The sequence below is a fragment of the Panthera pardus genome, unplaced genomic scaffold (assembly GCF_024362965.1).
Source record: "Panthera pardus isolate Hobbes unplaced genomic scaffold, ASM2436296v1 HiC_scaffold_5, whole genome shotgun sequence".
NCBI classification, from domain to species: domain Eukaryota; kingdom Metazoa; phylum Chordata; class Mammalia; order Carnivora; family Felidae; genus Panthera; species Panthera pardus.
The window spans coordinates 13,173,112-13,193,311 of NW_026526980.1; the positions used below are offsets into that span (position 1 = coordinate 13,173,112).

The following is a 20,200-nucleotide window of genomic DNA, read 5'->3' on the forward strand; positions in this document are numbered from 1 at the left end:
CAGAGAAGGGGCAGAGAGAGAGAGGGAGAGAGAGAATCCCAAGCAGACTCCACAAACCATGAGATCACGACCTGGGCCGAAACCAAGAGTCAGACACGTAACCAACTGAGCCTCCCAGGCCCTGCCCCCCCCCCCCCCCCCCGCAAAGTAGATTTTAATGTGCAGAAAAGTCACCTGGGGATGTTGTGAAAATGCAGACCTTGTTCCCGAAGGCCTGGCCTGGGACCTGAGAGTCTGCCTTCCTGTCGAGCTCCCGGAGACATCCATGCTTCTGGTCCCTAGACCACACTCGGCATGGCCAGGCTCTCAGGTCCACCCCCCTGGCCTTACCTATTAAGACAGAGAAATTGTGGCCCAAGCTCAGTTATCCTTCTGTCCTCAGCATCTAGTACTAGACCAGGCACACAACAGGCCCTGAAGAAAGAGGATTAGGCTCAACTGACCTGAAACCAGTCGCTACAGGAGCCCTCAGCTGTGGAGCCTTCCTGCCCTCTCTCCCCTCACAGCCCATGCTCAGCGCCTACATGGCTGAGGCCTGTGGGGGCTGCGATCTCCAGCTGAACATATGTCTCTTCTACGTGGGTGAGCCCCAGATGGACATCATGCCCCCTGCCCGCTATGCCAGCCGCACCGACACAGCTGCCGCCTACCGGGAGATCACCCAGGCCACGGCCGGACGTTTCCACTGGTTTGGAGACACAGGTGCATGAACGAGTGTTGGCAGGCCCCTGCACCTCTTTCCTTCCAGAAAGTTGTCTCGGTACCAACATAGCTCCCTGTGCCATAGATATGTTCCAGAAAAAGGGCGTGTGAAAATCACGTTTGAAAAAGCAGAATTCCTATTCTAGGGATGGATGGTGGTGAGGATTGCAAGATAATATGAACATACTTAATGCCACTGAACTGTACCCTTAAAACATGGTTAAAATGGTAAATTTTATGGTAAGCATATTTTATCACAATTTTTTAGAGGAAAAAAGGGGAAAAAAGCAAGCCTACTTAAAAATATTTTATTTACTTACTTATTCAGTTATTTATTTTTAAGTAAGCTCCACACCCAGTGTGGGGATTGAACTCATGACCCTGAAATCAAGAGTCGCACGGATCTTCCTACTGACACAGCCAGGTGCCCTGACTTAAAAATATGTTAAGGCCAATATAGGGTCTTAACCAAGGACAAGGCATTTGTAAAGAAATGACAAGACAGGGGCGCCTGGGTGGCTGAGTCGGTTGCGCGTCCGACTTCAGTTCAGGTCATGATCTCGCAGTTCGTGGGTTTAAGCCCCGCATCGGGCTTTGTGCTGACAGCTCAGAGCCTGGAGCCTGCTTTGGATTCAGTGTCTCCTTCTCTCTCTGTTCCTCCCCTGCTCACGCTCTGTCTCTCTCTCTCTGTCTCTCTCTCTCTCAAAGATAAATAAAGATTAAAAAAAAAATTTTTTTTTAAATGACAAGACAAAGGAAAGGGGGTTAGGCTGTTAGGGGCAGTAGACTGTGGGAAGGCAAACAGAAGGAGGGGACTAACAGAAGGTCAGGGTTGTTTTAGTAACAACCAGGGTTGTTTGTTGTTTCCGGTGCTTTTCCTCCTCTTCCTGGCAAGGCAGAGGGAGACACCCTAAAATGGAAATTTACATCCTGCTCTTAGGCAAATGGAGGTGGGAGGAGGGTAGAGAACTTTTTGACTGTTTCTCAACTGTCTTCAGCTCAAAATAATCCTATGCCAAAGTGGCATATTTTGGGATGGCATGCATATTCTGATCCCCTACAACTATCACAAAAAAAGAAATTGTTGGGGTGCCTGGGTGGCTCAGTCAGTTGAGAGTTCAACTCTTGATTGCAGCTCAGGCCATTATCTCAGTGTTTGTGGGATCAAGCCAGCTCTGTGCTGACAGCATGAAGCCTGCTTGGGATTCTCCCTCTCCCTCTCCCTCTCTCTCTGCCCCTTCCCCACTCCTGCCTACCTCTCTCTCTCAAAATAATTAAATAAACTTAAAAAAAAAAAAAGTACTCACTGTCTAGGATGCCTGCCTAGGTCAGTCAGTAGAGCATGCAACTCTTGATATCCATGGCATGAGCTGAAACCCCACATTGGGCCTAGAGCCTAGTTAAAAATGAATAAATAAATTAGGTTTAAAAAAAAAAAGTGCAAGGGCACCTGGGTGGCTCAGTCGGTTGACAGTTCGACTTCGGCTCAGGTCATGATCTCACAGTGCGTGGGTTCGAGCCCCGCATCACGCCCTGTGCTGACAGCTCAGAGCCTGGAGCCTGCTTTGGGTTCTGTGTCTCCCTCTCTCTCTGCCCCTCCCCCACTCGCGCTCTGTCTCTCTCTCTCTCCCTCTCTCTCTCTCTCTCTCTCAAAAATAAATAAACACTTTTTTAAAAAAGTGCTAACTTTCTGTTTTCTAAAGTGACATAAATTTTCTTTTTTCTTTTTTTTTTAAACTTTTATTTATTCATTTTTAAGAAAGAGAGAGAGAGCCAGCGAGCTCAAGCGGGGGAGGGGCAGAAAGAGAGAGAGAATCCCAAACAGGCTTTGTGCTGTCAGTGCAGAGCCTGACATGGGGCTTGATCTCATGAAATGTGAGACCATGACCTGAGCCAAAATCAAGAGTTGGACACTTAACCAACTGAACCACCCAGATGCCCATAAGTTTTCTTTTTTAAAATATACTTTTAAGTATGTTAGATAGACATTATGATGATCATTTCACAATATATATAAATATTCATGTATATAACAAAATTATTTGTTGTACACATGAAACTAATATCATGTCATATTATGTGATACATTATGTCAATAATATATGTCTCAATTACATATATACATATATATGCTTTTAAGTAACAAAAGCGATAATACAGATAATGGATTAGGTGGTATGGAGATAAGGCAAAATCATCACTGGGACACAGGAGTGATTGAGGCTCAGGACCCACTAGTACATTCCACCCTCTCTGATTTAGAAACAAAGAAATGACTCCCAAGGACATGAGTTACCTGTGGTACAAAATCAGTGGCATAGCTGGGGCTGGAACCCTGGGGCCCTGTTTCCCAGCTCTTTCCATGAAAAGCATTGGGCATATACATAGAAGTTATTGTCGGTGATGATTGCTAATAACAGGACACACTTCTAGAATAGTTATCATATGCCAGACACAGTTCCAAGCATTTTGCATGTATTAGTACTGATTCCTTACAATGATCCTCTGAAGTAGGTTATCCCCATTTTACAGATGGGAAAGCTGAGACAGAATCCAAAAGCATGTGGTTAGTAAGTGGTGGAACCAGGACTTGAACCCAGGCAGGCCCACTTCAGAGTCTGTCTTCTCAGTCATTACATTCCAGTCCCTCTCAAATAAGTCACCAATATTCACTACAGACACTAGATAGTTTAATCCTAAGGTGGGTCTTCTTATTCACTGGAATAGCGGGACCATCACTCCTAACCCATCCTTCCTCTGGGTGAAGGCAGTCAGCTGGGTGCAAGCCACTGGGTCCTGGGGCCGGCCCCACTACTGGTAACTTCAATGTACCTGCCCATCCCCTTCACCACTGGGTGGGGCTGTGGGGATGGGGGGTGGGGGACCTGGTCAGCACAGCCCATCAGGACCCCTTCCTGCCCCTCGGGCTCAGGTCACCTCCACACAGCCCTCATGTAAAGAGATACGGACGCTCTCCATGATCTACACCCCTCCTCCATGCTCACGATGTGCCTTGCTTCCAGGTATTTACGAAAGCGATGACATCAATGCCATCGTGTCTGAGATGGAAAAGGCTCTCAACTACTCCCAAAAGGTATGCCTTACGTGTGGGGCAAACGACTGCCCTTCTCTATTTGTGCCCTGGGGCTGCCATATAAAGTACCACAAATTAGGCGGCTTAAAGCAATAGACATTTATTCTCTCACCGTTTCAGAGGCTAGAAGTCTGCGATTAAGGTGGCAGAAGGGCCATACTCCTTCTGAGGTCTCTGAGTAGAATCCCTCTGTAGCCCTTCCTAGCTGCCAGTGCTGGTTGGTGTTTAAAACATTGCACAGGGGGCACCTGGCTGGCTCAGTAGGTTAAGCGTCCGACTTGGGCTCAGGTCAGGATCTCACAGTTCGTGGGTTTAAGCCCCGCGTCGGGCTCTGTGCTGATAGCTCAGAGCCTGGAGCTTGCTTTAGATCCTGTGTCTCTTTCCCTCTCTGCCCCTCCTCTGCTTGCGCTCTTTCTCTGTCTCTCAAAAGTGAATAAGTGTTAAAAAAAAATTTTAATAAAAAAATTTTTAATAAAAATAAAAATTAAATTAAAAATTGCACTGATACTTGTTAAAAATGGCAAGGAAGGGGGGCACCTGGGTGGCTCAGTCAGTTAAGTGTCCAACTCTTGATATTGGCTCAGGTCATGATCTTGTGGTTCGTGAGTTCAAGCCCCTCATTGGGCTCTATGCTGACATCTCAGAGCCTGGAGCCTGCTTCAGATTCTGTGTCTGCCTCTCCCTCTCTTCCCCTCCCCCCCCCCCTCTCTCTGAAAAATAAGTAAACATTAAAAAAATTTTTTTAAATAGCACTTGCCCTAAAAGCATAGTTGGCATGCTTTCTTGGCACTAGGGTTTGGGACCCCCAGGGAATTAACTAGCCCAGTGCCTGAGGGATCCCACACCCTACATACATGGGACTTACAATTAATAGTTTTGATCCACAGTGCTTATGGCCCCAGAAACAGGAGCCCAGAGGTGCCAATGGACCCAGTCTCTCCTGCTGTGTGTGTGTGTGTGTGTGTGTGTGTGTATGTGTGTGTGTGTGTGTGTGTTATGTGCATGTGCACTCTGTCTGTCTGTCCTCTGCTTGGAGGCACACCGTGGCTGGGGTGCTGCTAACCCGCCCAGTCCCCATTGCAGTGTGCCTTACTGGTGTCCTCGCTGAAGAACCAGTCTGGGAAAGAAGTGGAAAGCTCAGCCCTCCTGAAAGAAAAACCAAAGATGTTCAAGCAAAGAAGTCAGCCCAGGAAACTCTATTCTTCCAAGCCCACAGCTCCCTCGGTGGCCAGAATGGTTTGACTCCCCTCCCTAATAACACAGCGTGGATTTTGTTGCCACCTTGTCTCCTGGTCTTTCCTAGATCTTAAAATGACCCAGGCCCCTCTCCCAGACCCCAGGGCCAGCAGGGTGGGGGCAGGGTGCTCAGTGGTCAATGTCCCGGGGGTACCTCCAGCTCCCCCTCTTCTGGGGGATCTGCTTCTCAGCTCTGGGGGCATCTCTGGCCTCCTCTCCACCCACATTTGGCTCTGCCTGGCTATCTCAGCTTGATTCCTGTGCCGGGTACTAAGGACTCCATGGAATTGGCGCCCACTGCTACATCTGATGGCTGTAAGGCAGAAGGGCTTATCCTGGAGGGTCTGTTTGGGCAAAGGGTATCTAATGGGCTCCTGCTGCCATGGGAGCCACTGCTGCCCAAGGCTTAGCAGGGGCCTGATAGGACCCTGAGGGTAGACCTGTGCCTGCGAGGGCCTTATCCCCGTCACAGCCGATCCAACCTGTCCTACCTAAAATATCCACCCCACTGCAGAAATCAGAGGGACCTCAGAATGACCCCGGACTCCACAGTGCTTGTGAGCAGAAGCAGCAAATACCTGGAGCTCTTCAGTGTTTCACTGATGGACAGATCCTTGCAAACATAATGCATTTGCAGAATGAGGGGACCAGTCCGGATCTTGTGTCGCCTACTCTCAGCCCGGGAGCTGCACTTCCAGGAGGTTCTGTCCACACAGGTTCTGCCCTCATTCAAAGAATTCAAGCAGGTTCCAGGAACCAGCCCAGATGCAAATTCTGGGACGAAACCCCGGAGTCTCAGGGGCTATGTCTTGGGCCTTCGGTGCTTTCCAAGCCGATTCAGAGTGAAGAGGTTTGGGCTGTGCCAAGGCCTCCAAAGAGGCTCCTGGAATGAGGGCCAGGTAGCAGCAGCCAGGCCTTTTTCACAGCAGCTCACAGTGGTGTGAGCTGGTTGGTCCAAGGCCCTGGGTAATTCTGTTCAGCCATTGCCACATTGCACTTGTGCCCAGTAATGAAGGACTCCTCCCTTAAAACTGAGATGCCCAAGAAGGCACAGAAGTTACCCAAATGGTTGCTTGTCATGCTAGAGGCCCAAAAATCCCAGTCCTAGGAAGAAGGGTGGTAACTGAAGCAAGTTCTGGCAAATCCCACGGGTGTGCTAGCATGCCCCCCCCCCCCCCGTTATTAAACACGCACACACGCACGCACACAATTTTTCACCTCAAAACCCAGTCGCCTCTGAATCTGCTGCAGGAGATGGGGCACACATGTCAGAGGAATCGACTCCCATAGGCCCCTCCCTGCATGGCTTCCTAACGGAGAGCTGAGACTGGGGTTTCATCCCAGAATTTGGGAAGGCAGGGGAAGGCGATGCCTCTAGGCTGGCTCCTGGAACCTGGTGGAGTTCTTTGAATGAGGGCAGTGCCCATGTGGGCAGAACCTTCCAGAAACACAACCCCTGGGATGGGAGTAAGCTACACATGGTCTGGGCCTGCTACAGAGAACAGGCCACTGATAGGAAAGACGGCCTGTTTTCTAGAGCCTTAAAGATGACCATGACAGAGAGAAGAGCTCCCCCTTGGAAGCTCTGACATGGCGGCCACTTAGTGGCAAAGCAGGCGTCCCACCAGGTAAGCGTGACTGTGCTCAGGCTGGTGGGTAGGGGGGTGGAGGGCATGGCCAAGACATGTATTAATTATAATGGTAACCAAAATGACTGATGATCATGAGTCTTTTTCATGTGCTCACCCCTCTGCTAAGATTGTCCCAAGTAAAGCTTACGATAATCAGTCCTGTGTGACAGGTAATCTATTAGTTCCCCATTTCACTGATAAAGAAATTTAGGCCCAAGACCGGCTAAGGATAATGACCAGTGCCAGCTGGTCATGACAGGGCCTCAGTATTTTTATTTAAGTATTCAGCTCATAGAAGTAAGACCATGTATCTTATTAATTTTTTTAAGTTTATTGAGAGAGGGAGGGAGGGAGGTGTAGGGGCAGAAAGAGAGGGAGAGAGAATCCCAAGCAGGCTCTGTGCCGCCAGCACAGAGCCCGATGTGAGGCTCGAACTCACGATCCGTGAGATCAAGATGCAAGCCGAGATCAAGAGTCGGATGCTTGACTGACTGAGCCACCTAGGCGCCCCCGTGTATCTTATTTCTAATGTCAAAGACATAGCAGAATGGTTCAGAGCAGAGTTGTGGAGTCAGCAAGACCTGGGTAGAATCTTTGCTGTGCCCTTACGGACCCTGGGCCCCACTCGCCTTGACTATAAACTGGGGCACGTTGAGGATAAGATAATACGGGTTACGGAAAGCACTTAGCGCCATGCCTGGCACACATCAGTACTTGGTAAACGGCAGCTTTAGCTGTTGCCGATGCAGGTGAAGCCAGAAGACTTGGGGGTAGTCCCTGAGGACCTCAAGGCCATTTTGGAGGCCTATTTCAAGGGCAGAGCATAGCTGAAATTGACAAGTCTTCCAGACAAGCTGGACAGCGTCACCGCATGACCCCACGAGGCTGCTCCAGCCAACAGGCCAATTTTCCTCCAGCTTCAGCCCAGCCAGTGAAAGAAGGGACCGCAGAACGGAGGAGGAAGACCAAGTGGAGGGAAGCAGAGACATCTCTCTCACTGTTTTATACGGAGACGGGGAATAACGTGGGTAAGCGGGAGGTTACACAGATGTCTGGATGGCCCTGTAAGAACTGTAAGGTCAGCAGGCCCGTGGGTAGGGAGACCCCTCCAGCTGTCCCAGGACGCGGGCAGCAGTGTCTCCAGAGCAGGCGTATCCTCAAACCACTCAGGTCTCCCAGTCCGGGGAAATGGGCGTGCAAGTTCTTGACACCGCTCATCCTCCATCAGAGGCAGTGTCCTCAGCTCTGAGGCTGGTTGGGAAATTGGGAAGGGAGTGGAGATGAGTGTCCTCGGGTCCCTACCCACTCCCCGCCCCCCCACAATTGATTGCTGCAAAATGGTACAAGTCTCCCAGTAACAATTCACTGATGTGTAGAGAGGCGAGGTCCCAACGCTTCCCCTGATCCACCTAACAGCCTCCCTCTACCCTTCAGCAAATTGGCCTAAGGAATTTTCCAGCTGATTTGATTGACAGAGAAATTAAATGCAAAAGGAAGCCAAAGAGGGGAGTGGAGGGGAGAGGGAAGAGAGGTGCACGAGGTAACCTCACTCTGTTTCTCCTAGGCTCGGTCTACAAGAAATACCCTCAAGGAAGGGGAATACGAAGGGTTAGCTCTTCTATCCAGTTGCCCAGGAAGGATGCAGTTTGCTCAAGCCAGGAGGTATTAAGTTCTTGGGACCTGCACATACCCCTCAAGTAATAATCCCTTCCGCCAACCTTCCACTCGTAGGTAGGTGGACATACTTGGACGTGGAGAGGCATGTGCTCACAATGGCTGCTTAGTGTGGCAGATGGGGAAAGAGTTTAAATAGACCTGTGTTGGAAACCTGGGTCTGCTGGTTCCTAGCTGGGTGACCTTGGGCAAGTCATTTAGCTACACCCCATCTCAGTGTCCCCATTTGTAAAATGACTCCAGTTGTATATCTGCTAGGATTGATGACTAATTGAAGTATATTTTGGGTAAAGCACTTAGTAGTGTCAGAACCTTCTGGCTGCAGGCAGGACAAATCCCCCTTCTTGTTCATATCCTGAAGATACAACCATTCGATGAGAGTCTCTTTCCACAACCATTCAGTAAGAGTCTGAGCTTGGTTCTGACTGGAGCCTGAATCGATCCTGGAGCCATGCTTGATTGCCGCGAGCCTGCCCGTTCTTGTATCTCTCACCGTGACAAGGAGACAGAGATCACCCTAATTGGTTTAGAGTCTGAACTTCAGACTAGTCATGGCTTTCCACTCAAATTTTGTGGGAGAGAGTTGAAATGGCTATTGGAAAAGCAACAGCGTCCACCAGACTAGAAAGTAGCAGGTTCCCTGTTGCCGGTATTTCTTGTGCATTTCTCCCCAGTGCAGGGGAAGGAATCTACATGCCCTGGGTGCTCCATGAAGACCTAGAAACCCCACACTGCAAACACGAGACAGATTTCAAATACAACGTTTTAATAGATGAGTCAGACCATCATTCAATTAAGCCTACATTACCCAAGATAATAGTTCTTTCTTTTATTCTACAGTGGGTAGCAAATTATGGGCTCAAAAAACTGAGGATGGAAATCTCCAGATACGTCGGTCCCAGCTGCACTCATCAGAAGTCAGCCCAGGGGCTGGTGTCAGCCAAATACTGCAACATCCTGCCCAGTATAGAGATCAATGTAAGTCATGGTTTTTGTTGCTATTGTTTCTTTTCTCCCACCTCCTGCCTGTGATCAGCTTCAAATGGCACAATGCGTTGGTGAGAACTCCATGAGAATGTACATGGCTTCTCTTCCTGCTTCTATCCAAAATTGGGACTGTTCTTGGCACATAGGGATGCAGATACTGTTGGAAGAAAAGTCAACTCCTTAGGGTGCCTGACACCATCTTCCAGAGCTAGAAGGGCTCCATGGAGTGAGAATTAGAAATAGTTGCTGAGGGGGGCTCCTGGATGGCTCAATCGGTTAACTCTTGATTTTGACTCTGGTCATGATCCCAGGTCAGCTCAGGTCATGATCCCAGAGTAGTGTGATCGAGCCCCTCATGGAGCCGGCTTAAGATTTTCTCTCTCTCCTTCTCCCTCTACTCCTTCCCCCTGCTCTTTCTCTCTCTGTCTCTAAAATAAAAATTTTTAAAAACCACACACACACAAAATAGTTGCTGAGAATAGGGTACTGGCTGAAGAACTCAGCAGAACTCTGTACCCCAATATTGCTGATGATTCTGTTAAGATGGGGAGCATCAGGGGGTTCCCTCCTCCCCTGGGCGGGGACTGTTTTCTAGTTTCTAGTTTGGGGATAATTTTTTCATTGCTAAAACACTGGAACAAGTAAATTTAGTACAAATGAAAAATGAATCATGCTGTTTTTATTTTTGTTTTTGGAAGACCCCATTTTCTATCCTTGCCATTTTATGTGATGTTATTGATGTTAGGGGAAACTAGAAAGCCAAAAGTAGCCACCAAATGCAAAATTATTCACCAGAAGGATTTTATGGGGGTTTTATCATGCCGTCCCCTTCTCCATCTAAGGTCATCTTTTAGTTTGACATTTATGGACTTCCCATCCTACCATGAAGTGTTTTCTAATTTAAAATTTAGAGATGCTATGTTTTTTATTATTTCAGTGGCTGCATGTGCCACAAAACCATCATCCCAATTCCCCTACTCCTTCTAGAACCATAAATCTAGTGGTTTGGTAAAAGAAAAAGCCTTTAAGCAAATATATATATGCCTAATAGAGGTTTTTGGAAATTATTAACCACAATCAACTAAACTATTTAAGGAGATGATGGGGATATGAAGAAAGCTGATGGGGCAAAGTTTGCCTTGGCTTGTCTTAATCCAGGGGGTAGTGAGACATATCCAGTGGACGCCCAGGGAAATGGAAGCATACATCACATGTCTGGAGAAGGTGATGAGGCGCTATGTCCAGAGGCTGCAGTGGCTGCTGTCTGGTGAGCCTGCCTGCTGTCCTGGAGGGTGGAGGGGCATGAAGGGAAGTACAAGGTCAACCCAGGGATGAGGGTCAGTCCTTCCCAGACCAGGTGCACAGGTCAGGGATGAGGCCAGAAAGGTCATCCAGTTACAACATGATTTCTGGATTCCAAGGTCAGGCAAGGTGCCAGATGATAGGGAGGTGGAGCATGGGCCGGTGGGCTGACCAGAAGGGACCCAGGCCTGTCCAGGCCCACCGTGCAAGGCCATGTCCCGCCCCTTGCCTTCCTGGATGTGACTGAGGGGCTTTCTCTCAAGAGGCTCAATTCAACATTGATTTGACCCTCATAGAACTTGTCTACAAAGGCAGAAATGAGAGGGAGTCCTGACAGAGAAGAATCCCCTGTTCTTCTTTACAGAGGGCACCAAGGCCCCTCCAGGGCAGGTGGACAGCAGGGCTGGCCCAGGAGAGCCAGACTCACACCCTAGAGGAGGGTGGGCTGGAGATCAAGAGACGGCCGGAAGCATCAAGTTCAAGAGGCCAGGCAGATAGCCGGAGCTGGACAGGAGAGTGTTTAGGCTTTGGGGCCTGGAGGGTTCCTGGGACAACAGGAGGAAGGAGGGAGGGAGGCTTTTATAGAGGTCCCTATGTGGGCTCCTCAGGGTCCCACACAGATTCATTAGATCCAATCCTCTGCAGTAGAACCTGGTAAAACAGACCATGTGCAGTGGGGTATAGTGATGACTGCTGCTTTCCAAAGCCTCTGGAGAGCACTGCTAGAGCCATGTGTAGTTGTCGTGTCAGAGCTGACACGGGGGCAAAGAGGTTGTGTGCCTCTCTCCAATCACAATGCACACTTGCTGCTGGGAAGGGTGTGAAGATCAGCAATGCTGCCACCCCAGTGCCACCCAGTACTTCAAAACACCACCAACACTTCCACACCCAGGGCTGCTTCACTTATTCACTCGTTCATTATTCAACAAATGTGTGTTGCTCTCCCGCCAGGTGCTGGGGAGATGGTGGAAGGCAACACCCAACATGGTCCCTGAGCTCGTGGAGCATATGGTCTAGGAGACAGACATTAACCAAAGAGTCCCACAGACAAGTCTAATGTCACAATGGTGACGTGTGTAGGGAGGAGATAGGCATGGGCAGTGAGAGCCTCTGAGAGGGGCAGCGGGCCCGGATAGGAAAATCACAGGAGGCTTCCCTGAGGAGCCAAGATCTGAAGAGTGAATAGATGTTACCTGGGCAAAGAGAGAAAAGACAGGCATGTCTGAGGTGCTGGGGGCTGGCGGTGTGGGGGGGGGGGGGGGGCAGTCAGTGCTGAGTGTAAGGACTAAAAGGAAGCCTGTGTGGCTGAGGACGAGGGAGAGTAAGAATGAGACCATCCCAGAGAGATGAGGCCATGCCCAGCCTTTGTCCTTTATCCTAAGAGCAATCGAAGCCACTAAATGTTTTAAATAAGGGGGAAATGATCAAGTTAGCATCGGCAATCATCGCCCTGGTTCTGCATGGAATACTAATTGTTGAGGGGATAGAGCTCGTAGTAGCCCAGGTGAAAGACTGGGCTAGCTGGGAGAGGTGGGGATGGTAGAGATGGACGGAGTGGGCAGAGTCAGAGATGCAGGAGGTCAAAACGACGGGGCTTGGTGGCTCGCGCTGTTTCCACCATCTGGTTCCTAAGACGGATCGGCCAGCCGTTTGCAGTTGGAGTTTCCTCGACTCAACTGGCTGGCTGGCCATCTTCATGGAACGTCTCCCATGCCTCAGGATGGCCCCTCTCTTGTCATGTGGACATGAGCACTGCCAGGGAACACCCCAGATGAGTCCTGGAAGGTTCCCGGCCAGTGGGTCCAGCCAGCTCAGTCCATCTTTTCCTGGAAAGCAGCCGATCTTTTCTGTGGCAGTTTTTCCATTTTTTTCTACGACTGCCTCCAGGAAGGTCGCTGAGGCGTGATTCGAGAACGCTGGATGCGTTGTCTTCTGTTCTTCGGCTTTCCCCTGGGTCACTTCTGTATTTAGCCTCGTGAAACTAAAGGCTAGGGTTAGTGGTTGTCTGACTAAAGTGTGGGTTGGAGGACATGGGTTTCTCAGTGGTCACTGCCAGTCTGTGTGACCCTGGCAAGGGTCTCCATCCCAGTCCTCCTGATTCCTTCCAGAGAGTCTTTCTCTCTGTCCTTGAGCATGCCATGCTCCTCTCCTCTGGCCCAGGCTTGCCCAGGCTGTTCCTTCCACACCTTCACCTCTTTCCTCTGCTAGCTGCCCATCCTGCAGTGGTAGCTCACCCACCGAACTCAGATTCTTCCCACTACTGCTCTGTCATGACCCTCGGAGAGCCATAGCTGTGGATTTAACATCTGTCTTGCCTGCCCAACTCTCAGCTCCAGGAGGCCAGGCAGCCTCTCTGCATCACACTTTGCACAGTGCCGGGCTCCGCTGATGTCTGTTGACCAGCTGACGAACTCCATGCTCCATAACATCTTTTCCAGCCCCAAACAATACCGTAACACCACTTAGTCCAGGCGCTTAACTGTAGGGATGAGGAAACTCAGGCCAGAGTGGTTACAACCACTTGTGCAGGTGATCACAGATCACAGGCAAAGACACAGCTGAAACTGTGATGTCCCAAAGCCCAGGCCACTGACCGGCTCTGCCCTTGGACAACTGACGCCCCTCACCCCTCGACAACATCACAAAGGCCATCTCCCAGTGGGCTAACATCTGATTGTCGACCAGTGAGGCAACAGGTGTATTTGGTAGACCTTGTATTTGATAGCTGCCGCGAGAAAAACCAGCAGTGGCAGGAGCGACCCCTCACTCCTTCCCTGCCTCTGCCCCCACGCCCTCGGAGCAGGGAGCCGCCGATTATTTGGCACCATTTTGGAGAGCAAAGTGTGCATCCTGGTGGACACTTCGGGATCCATGGGCCCCTACCTGCAGCAGGTGAAGACGGAGCTGATTCTGCTGATTTGGGAACAGCTGCGCAAGCACTGTGACAGGTGAGAGGCAGGGGGCGAGTGGGTGCGGGGCAGGAAGCGCTGTAACAGGTGAGAGGGAAGGGGGCGAGTGGCTGTGAGGCAAGAACATCAAAGGGGAAGTTCACTGGGCTTCCCTCCTCACTGCTCACAAGCCTGGAGCTGTAGCTTATTTGAGCAGTAACACTGCGTCCTGTTGCAGAAATAAAGCAGCCTTCAGAAATCCACCTCTGGCCCAGGGACCATTGCAAACAGAGCAAAGGAACCAGCAGATGGCCTTCAATTGTAGATTTCAGCTGAACTTGATTTTTTTAAGAGATTGGGGTTTGGGGTTGTTTTCTCTACCCAGAAAAATTGACCCTAGGAGACGGTAGGAGACTGGTCCTAGACTGGGACTCATCCTTGCCTTAATAACAGCAAACATTTATTGAGCACTTGCTGTGTGCCAAGCACTTTACGTGCATGATTTCATTCAATCCTCACAGTGCCCCAGTGAGGTATTTCCATTATCATCCCCAATTTTCAGAAAAGGAAATTAGGGCTTAGAGAGGTTAAGTAATTTGCCAGAGATCACATGACCTGTAAGTGGCACAGAGGTGGGGTGCCGATCTATTTCATCTGCATCTAGAATCGTCAGCGTGTACCTCCTCCTTCTCATTCTCCCCGAGGGGCCCCGGGGCTCGATGTAGGGTCTTGACACTGATAGGCTTGCATGGTCCTCACAGAGGTTACTTCCCCCAGGCATCTTCTAACCCATCTCTTTCACCTTCTCTCTGCCCCTACCTTTTCCACTCCCCTCCCCAGGTTTAACCTGCTCAGCTTTGCGGAGGACCTACAGCTGTGGAGGGACACTCTGGTGGAGACCACAGATGCAGCCTGTCACGAGGCTATGCAGTGGGTGACCCACCTGCGTGCTCAGGGGAGCACCTCAGTCTTGCAAGCATTACTGGCAAGTTCTGCCCCCGAGCCCGACTCCGTAGCAAAACAGAAATACCATCACCCCTTCTACCGATCCTGCATTATGCTTTCAAATTACAAAGAGCACTTTTAGATCTACGAAGTGTTACTTTATTTCATTGTCCCGACAACCTGGTGAGAAAGTGATCCTCGTTCTCACTTTAGAGTTGAAGGCACAGAGGCTCAGAGAGGTTAAGTGACTTGCTGGGGTTAACCAGCCCAGAAGTGCGCCATGCTTTCTCCTAGACCTTGGCAGCTTCCTTGGTCTGTGATAGCTGAAAGGGGGGAGGGGGAGGGTCTCTCACTCTAAATGGACAAGTCAGTGGGATCCAATCAGAACTATTTCCCTTGGGGACAGCAGGCGATTCGTTTTTGCCCTTCCTGGTTAGTGCCTAGCCCTGAGCCAGACCACCCTCCCGCTCTCTTTCAGAAAGCCTTCAGTTTTCACGATGTGGAAGGATTGTACCTCCTGACCGACGGGAAGCCAGATACAAGCTGCAGCCTTATTCTGAATGAAGTCCAAAGACTCAAGGAGGAAAGAGATGTGAAACTGCACACCATTTCCCTGAACTGCTCAGGCAGGTGGGCAAGAAGGAGCAGGGGCTGAGCTGCACGCCTTTCCCACGGCTGCGTGTGTGAGGTACACATGTGAGCAGCTGGCCCGGTCCAGGGACTCACTTTAGACCCCAGTCTCTCCGGGGCCCAACTCAGTGAGTGAGAAATGAGGAGGGTGCAGGCAGGCGTTACATCAGAGTGAAAGCCCTCCCTCCACCTCCAGCTTGCCCCTCTCAGGCACCGCCGTCCTGACTTTCTCCAGTATGAGAATGGATTTGCGTCCATTCCCACGGTCACGTGTGGTCTTCGCCCTCCCGATCTTTCTCGGAGCACCTTTGTGAAAATTGATGGGAAAAATGTTTAAAGTAGCATTGCCACGGTTATTTTTTTTATAAACGATCACCGCAGAGGAACATGTGTTGGAAAAGACAGATTCTGCTCCTTCAGAAAAAGACTTGAATGTTTTTGGCGAAACTGTGATTACTTTGGTGAATTTTTTTTAATGTTTACTTTTGAGAGAGACAGAGAGAGAGTGAACAGGGGAGGGCAGAGAGAGAGGGAGACACAGAATCTGAAGCAGGCTCCAGGCTCTGAGCGGGGCTCAAACTTAGAATGATGAGATCGTGACCTGAGCCAAAGTCAGACACTTAACCGACTGAGCCCCCCAGGCGCCCCGCTTTGGTGCATATTTGATCTGTCTAAACCACGAGCTTCATAAAGGCCACGCTTGTGTCCCTGCCAGCCCCAACACGTAGTAGCAGGCACTGGCTCCGTGTCCAATTAAGGAACATGTGCTGGCTGTGTGCTTTCCCACTAGCTGGCGACCCTGAAGCAGGGAATCTGCTTCGTGCAGCAGCTGCCTCACCCATAAACTGACGGGGGTGGGCTTGGTGATGCCAACGTGGTCTCAGTGGCACAGGGCCTCAGGGTCCAGGGCCCACTGCCGCACAGACTTAAGCTCCCCACAGGCTAGGGGTGCAGAGGGAACTTGCCTGGCCAGTCAGCGGGCCGGCCTCAGAACATCTGTTCTCCCAACTAGGGCGGCGGTTGACTTCCTGAGAAATCTAGCCTCCCTCACGGGGGCCCGCTATCACTGCCCTGTTGATGAGGACACACTCTTCAAAATCCACGGCCTGCTGACCAGGGGCTTCGTGGACGAAAGGGGTAGGTTGTGGAGCGACTGAGTGAGGTCTGTTCAGATGTCTCGATATAACGTCATTCCCCCCCTACCTGAAAAGATCTCTGCTTCTCTTGTGAGAATACAAAGTATTGGCTAGAAAGGGCTGTGTTTCCCTGCTGCTCTTCCTCGAGGCTGGCTCTCCTCAGAGTGGGAAAGCCACAGAGCTTGGAGGTGTTATTTATTTAGTCAATCAATCAATCAATGAATCTCTACACCCAACCACCCAATACGGGGCTTGAACTCACAACCCTGAGATTAAGAGTCACATTCTTTGCCTACAGAGCCAGCCAGGTGCCCGTGGAGGTGTTATTTACTAACAGAACAGTTCACATTCATTGCACTTACTTGTGCAGGTCCATTGCTTTATACAGACTACCCCTTTCAATCCCCTTAACCACTATTATACCCATTAAACGGATGAATAAATAGGCTCAGTAAGGGACAGGAATACACCTAAAGACATAGCAAATGGTAAAGTCAGCCCAGACACTCATGCTCTTAACCTCTTTGCTATAAGTCCTGCTTATTTCTGTGTCCCTGTGTTCAATTCATTGAAACACAGATATTCAAATGATCTAAGTAATAAATCTGGTAAAGTCACAGTTTCTATCACACATGCCAGATACGAGAATACCAAAGACCCTCTCCCGGTCTGACTGAAAAGCTAGGCACGTGTTTATACCTTTTGGGAGCATGGTGCTCTCAGAACATTTTCAAGGCAACAAATCATCACGTAAGACAACCGACCAGAATTCCAGAACCTCTTTTTGGAGCTTAAAGATGACTGCCACAGGACATGGCCTAATTTGTGAGGTCAAGTGCTTTGCAGGACTCCTTCGTTCAAATATGTCTTCTAGGGATAAATACTACAAATAGTTCAGAGAACAGAACAAGTGACAGTAACAAATATTCACCCGTCCTTATAACCCAGGAAAACAAACTTGACAGTGTTGCAAAAGTCCTCAGTTTGATGCCACAAAAAATCAGGTTCTATGAATAGTCTCCAGATGCAGAATGGGATCATTCCTCTCCTGCTGCGAAGGACAGAGGGAGCCTCTTTCTTTCGTACATTCTCTTGCTGATCGTGAGCACTTGTGTCTCTAACTCTAGCCTCTGGAATTCCACTGGCTGACACAAGCGAAAAGCTGCCTGTGCAGCTGTTTTACTAGAAGCAATAGGGAAAGGGCAGAATAGATCTCACTGGGTAACAGTGAGATAAGGAGCATGTTCCACTTCTGTTCTACTGAGAAGAGAGGCGCCGACTGCCGTGAAGTCCAGTGAACACCTTGGTTCGCCGCTACCCACCCCGCTGACTCTCAGACACCTTACCTCAAAGTGTTCCACTTGCAAAGTAGCTACCTTGGCAGGTGGTGAGCTCCTTGTCTCTGGAAGTATGCAAACTGAGGCCCACAGATTGCCTGCACTGGGTAGGAGGCTGCATTTGATTAGCTCTAATTTTTTTTTTCCTGAGATTTTGTATTTTCAGGTTGCACCCAGTCATTGAGTGGATCTAATTTCACACTCATTTCCCCTTTCCAAGGACCCCATATTGCCACTATTTGAAGGAGATGATTTGAGAAGATTGGCCCAGGAGATCACCAAGGCCAGAAGCTTCCTCTGGAAGGCCCAATCCTTCAGGTATGCCCTTCGAGCAGCCCCTCACAGCTGCCTCGTGGCTCTAGCCCACCCAGACCCTGGGCCTCATCAAGACTTGGGCCCACCCTGGTGATGGCACAGCCTTCCTGCAAGAGCTCCTGCCTGCTTCTCCCCACCAGGCCCAGAAATCTGGGCGTCAGGGGGACCTCCTCGCTTCATCTCCTGTCCACTAGGTCTCAACTCCAGAAGAAAAACAACACAGAACCAAATGTCACTCTTTTCTAGAGAAGGGTTCTCAGGTAAGAGGAGGTGATGAGCTCAGGTAAGAGGAGGTGATGAGCTCTCTGTCTCATAAGTATCCACCAAGGATGAGGCAGCATGCTCAGTGTCATGGGTAGTAGTAACTATGGGGAGGGAGGGAGGGATTGGAAATAATGATTCCTCTAAACTGAAAGGCCGTCTTACAAATAATCACTCGCTCAGCACACACTGGCCCTGAGGGTGAGGTATCCTAGAAAGCTGTAACCCAGAGTTCATCCCCAGGAAACATGATCCCAGGCACCGGGGCTCTCTGGAAGCTGAGGGAGGGAATGCTCTGACATCTCAGGTCCACTCTAATGTTCCTGCCCTGTCCCCCAGCACACCCTACACTCCAGCCACAGAATTATCACTCGCTAGGAAGCCTTGCACCAAGCCCTGCCTGGAAACGCCCTTCTTACCACCCTCTGCCTGGTGACTCCTGCTCATCCATCAAGGCACAACTCATATGGCATCAGCTCCACTGTGAAAATGTCCCTGGGACCCATCAAGAGCTTGGAGCCTCCAGCCTTCCTCCCACTGCATCCGGACCAAACATCTGTTTTCACGGCAGTGACACTTAGCATTTATGATGCCTAGCACTCCTTACCATGCTTCCTTACTCCCTTTGCCAACTCTTTTTCTTGGCTGTGAGCTCCCCCAGGATGAGGCTGGTGTCCTAGGTCCCCAGAACCTGCCACAGGGACAGACGTAGTAAACTGTGAGCATCCAGCTTAGCTGTGGGAGTCCGGCTCTGGAAACCAGCCAGAGCTTGTTATTTCTGCCCTGGTCCCCTCACCCTCTGCTTCCCACCACCCTGGTCCAGGGGGGGTGATGCAGATTCACCATCAGCCCATCTTGGGAGCAAAAACCAGTGAGACTTACCACCTGCCCCCCACCTGTTCAACCAAACTGAATTAAGGTCTGCCCTGCTCAAGCGGGTGAAAATTGGATTGGGTCCACTGGGCCCGGCGCTGCTGTGTACATATGAAATGACTGTCTCATGTATTATGTGGTCTGGAGTGATTTCCTGAGATGAGAAAAAATTGCTTTTATTTAATTAAATAGAATCAAAATGACTTTTAAGCTGAAGTGATGATTTGTCTGTGTGTGTGTGTAAATTTTTGGTGATATAAAATGCTAGTAAAAGACTCATATGCACGGGCACCTGGTAGTTCAGTCAGTTGAGCGTCCGACTTCGGCTTAGGTCATGATTTCATGGTTCATGAGTTGGAGCCCCAGGTTGAGGTTGCTGCTGTCAGTGCATAGAGCCGGCTTCTGGTCCCCCTCTCTATCGGGGGGTCCCCCTCCCCCACATGGGTGCATGCACTCTCTCTCAAAAATACATAAAACTTTTTTTTTAAAGACTCATGCAGAATATATGAAGAATTCCAAATCAATAAGAAACAGAGAAATATCCTAATGTTTTGAAATGGACAAAACACTCAAACAGGTGCAAATAGGCAATAGGTATATGAAAAGGTGCTCAACAGGCTTACCCATCAGTGACATGCAGATTAAAACCACAACAATAGGGGCGCCTGGGTGGCTCAGTTGGTTGAACATCTAGCTCTTGATTTTGGCTCAGGTGATGATCTCACAGTTTGTGGGTTCGGGCACTGCATCAGACTCTGTGCTGACAGTGTGGAGCCTGCTTGAGATTTTCTGTCTCTCTCCTTCTCTATCTGCCCGTCCCCTGCTCATGCTATCTCATAATAAACAAGCTTAAAAAACAAAAACCCTTAATGATATACCACTGCATGCCCACCAGAATGGCAGAAAGTAAAAAGACTGACAGTATCAAGATACAGAGCAGCTAGAACTCTCCGGCGTTGCTGGAATGGGGACCCCACCCAGTGGATTGCTGACCTAGCAATTCTGCTCCAAGAGAAACAGGTGCATACATTCCATAAAAGACATACACAAGAATGTCTTCACAACAACTTTATTCATAAAAGCCCCAAATTGGAAACTACCTAAATGTCCTACCAATGCTAGAATGGACAAATAAATTGTGACACATTTGTACATTTGTACAGTTTGATACATTTATGATACATTTGTA

The 20,200-nt window shown here is 49.7% G+C and overlaps 1 protein-coding gene and 1 long non-coding RNA gene across 7 annotated transcripts in view; both read left to right on the forward strand.

Moving 5' to 3' along the window:
• Positions 1-16,387, forward strand: part of VWA3A (von Willebrand factor A domain containing 3A) — a 58,576-nt gene extending 42,189 nt beyond the window's left edge. For 4 of the 6 annotated variants that reach the window (XM_053894397.1, XM_053894398.1, XM_053894400.1 and 1 more), the window contains exons 21-32: positions 507-702; positions 3,726-3,796; positions 4,880-5,032; positions 6,570-6,660; positions 7,581-7,691; positions 8,228-8,325; positions 9,178-9,315; positions 10,483-10,591; positions 13,430-13,574; positions 14,355-14,503; positions 14,942-15,089; positions 16,102-16,263. In XM_053894397.1, coding sequence (XP_053750372.1) covers positions 507-702; positions 3,726-3,796; positions 4,880-5,032; positions 6,570-6,660; positions 7,581-7,691; positions 8,228-8,325; positions 9,178-9,315; positions 10,483-10,591; positions 13,430-13,574; positions 14,355-14,503; positions 14,942-15,089; positions 16,102-16,246 — 1,554 coding nt within the window. In that variant the 3' untranslated portion in view covers positions 16,247-16,263. Of the gene's footprint in view, positions 1-506; positions 703-3,725; positions 3,797-4,879; positions 5,033-6,569; positions 6,661-7,580; positions 7,692-8,227; positions 8,326-9,177; positions 9,316-10,482; positions 10,592-13,429; positions 13,575-14,354; positions 14,504-14,941; positions 15,090-16,101 lie in introns of those variants that run through there. The other 2 variants (XM_053894401.1, XR_008419328.1) reach the window with 2 other exon arrangements.
• Positions 16,388-17,439: 1,052 nt separating this feature from the next.
• LOC128774862 (uncharacterized) lies at positions 17,440-19,214 on the forward strand. Its single transcript, XR_008419329.1, has 3 exons — positions 17,440-17,880; positions 18,072-18,137; positions 18,478-19,214. It is a non-coding gene; the product is annotated as an uncharacterized LOC128774862 (long non-coding RNA).
• Positions 19,215-20,200: the final 986 nt, after the last annotated feature.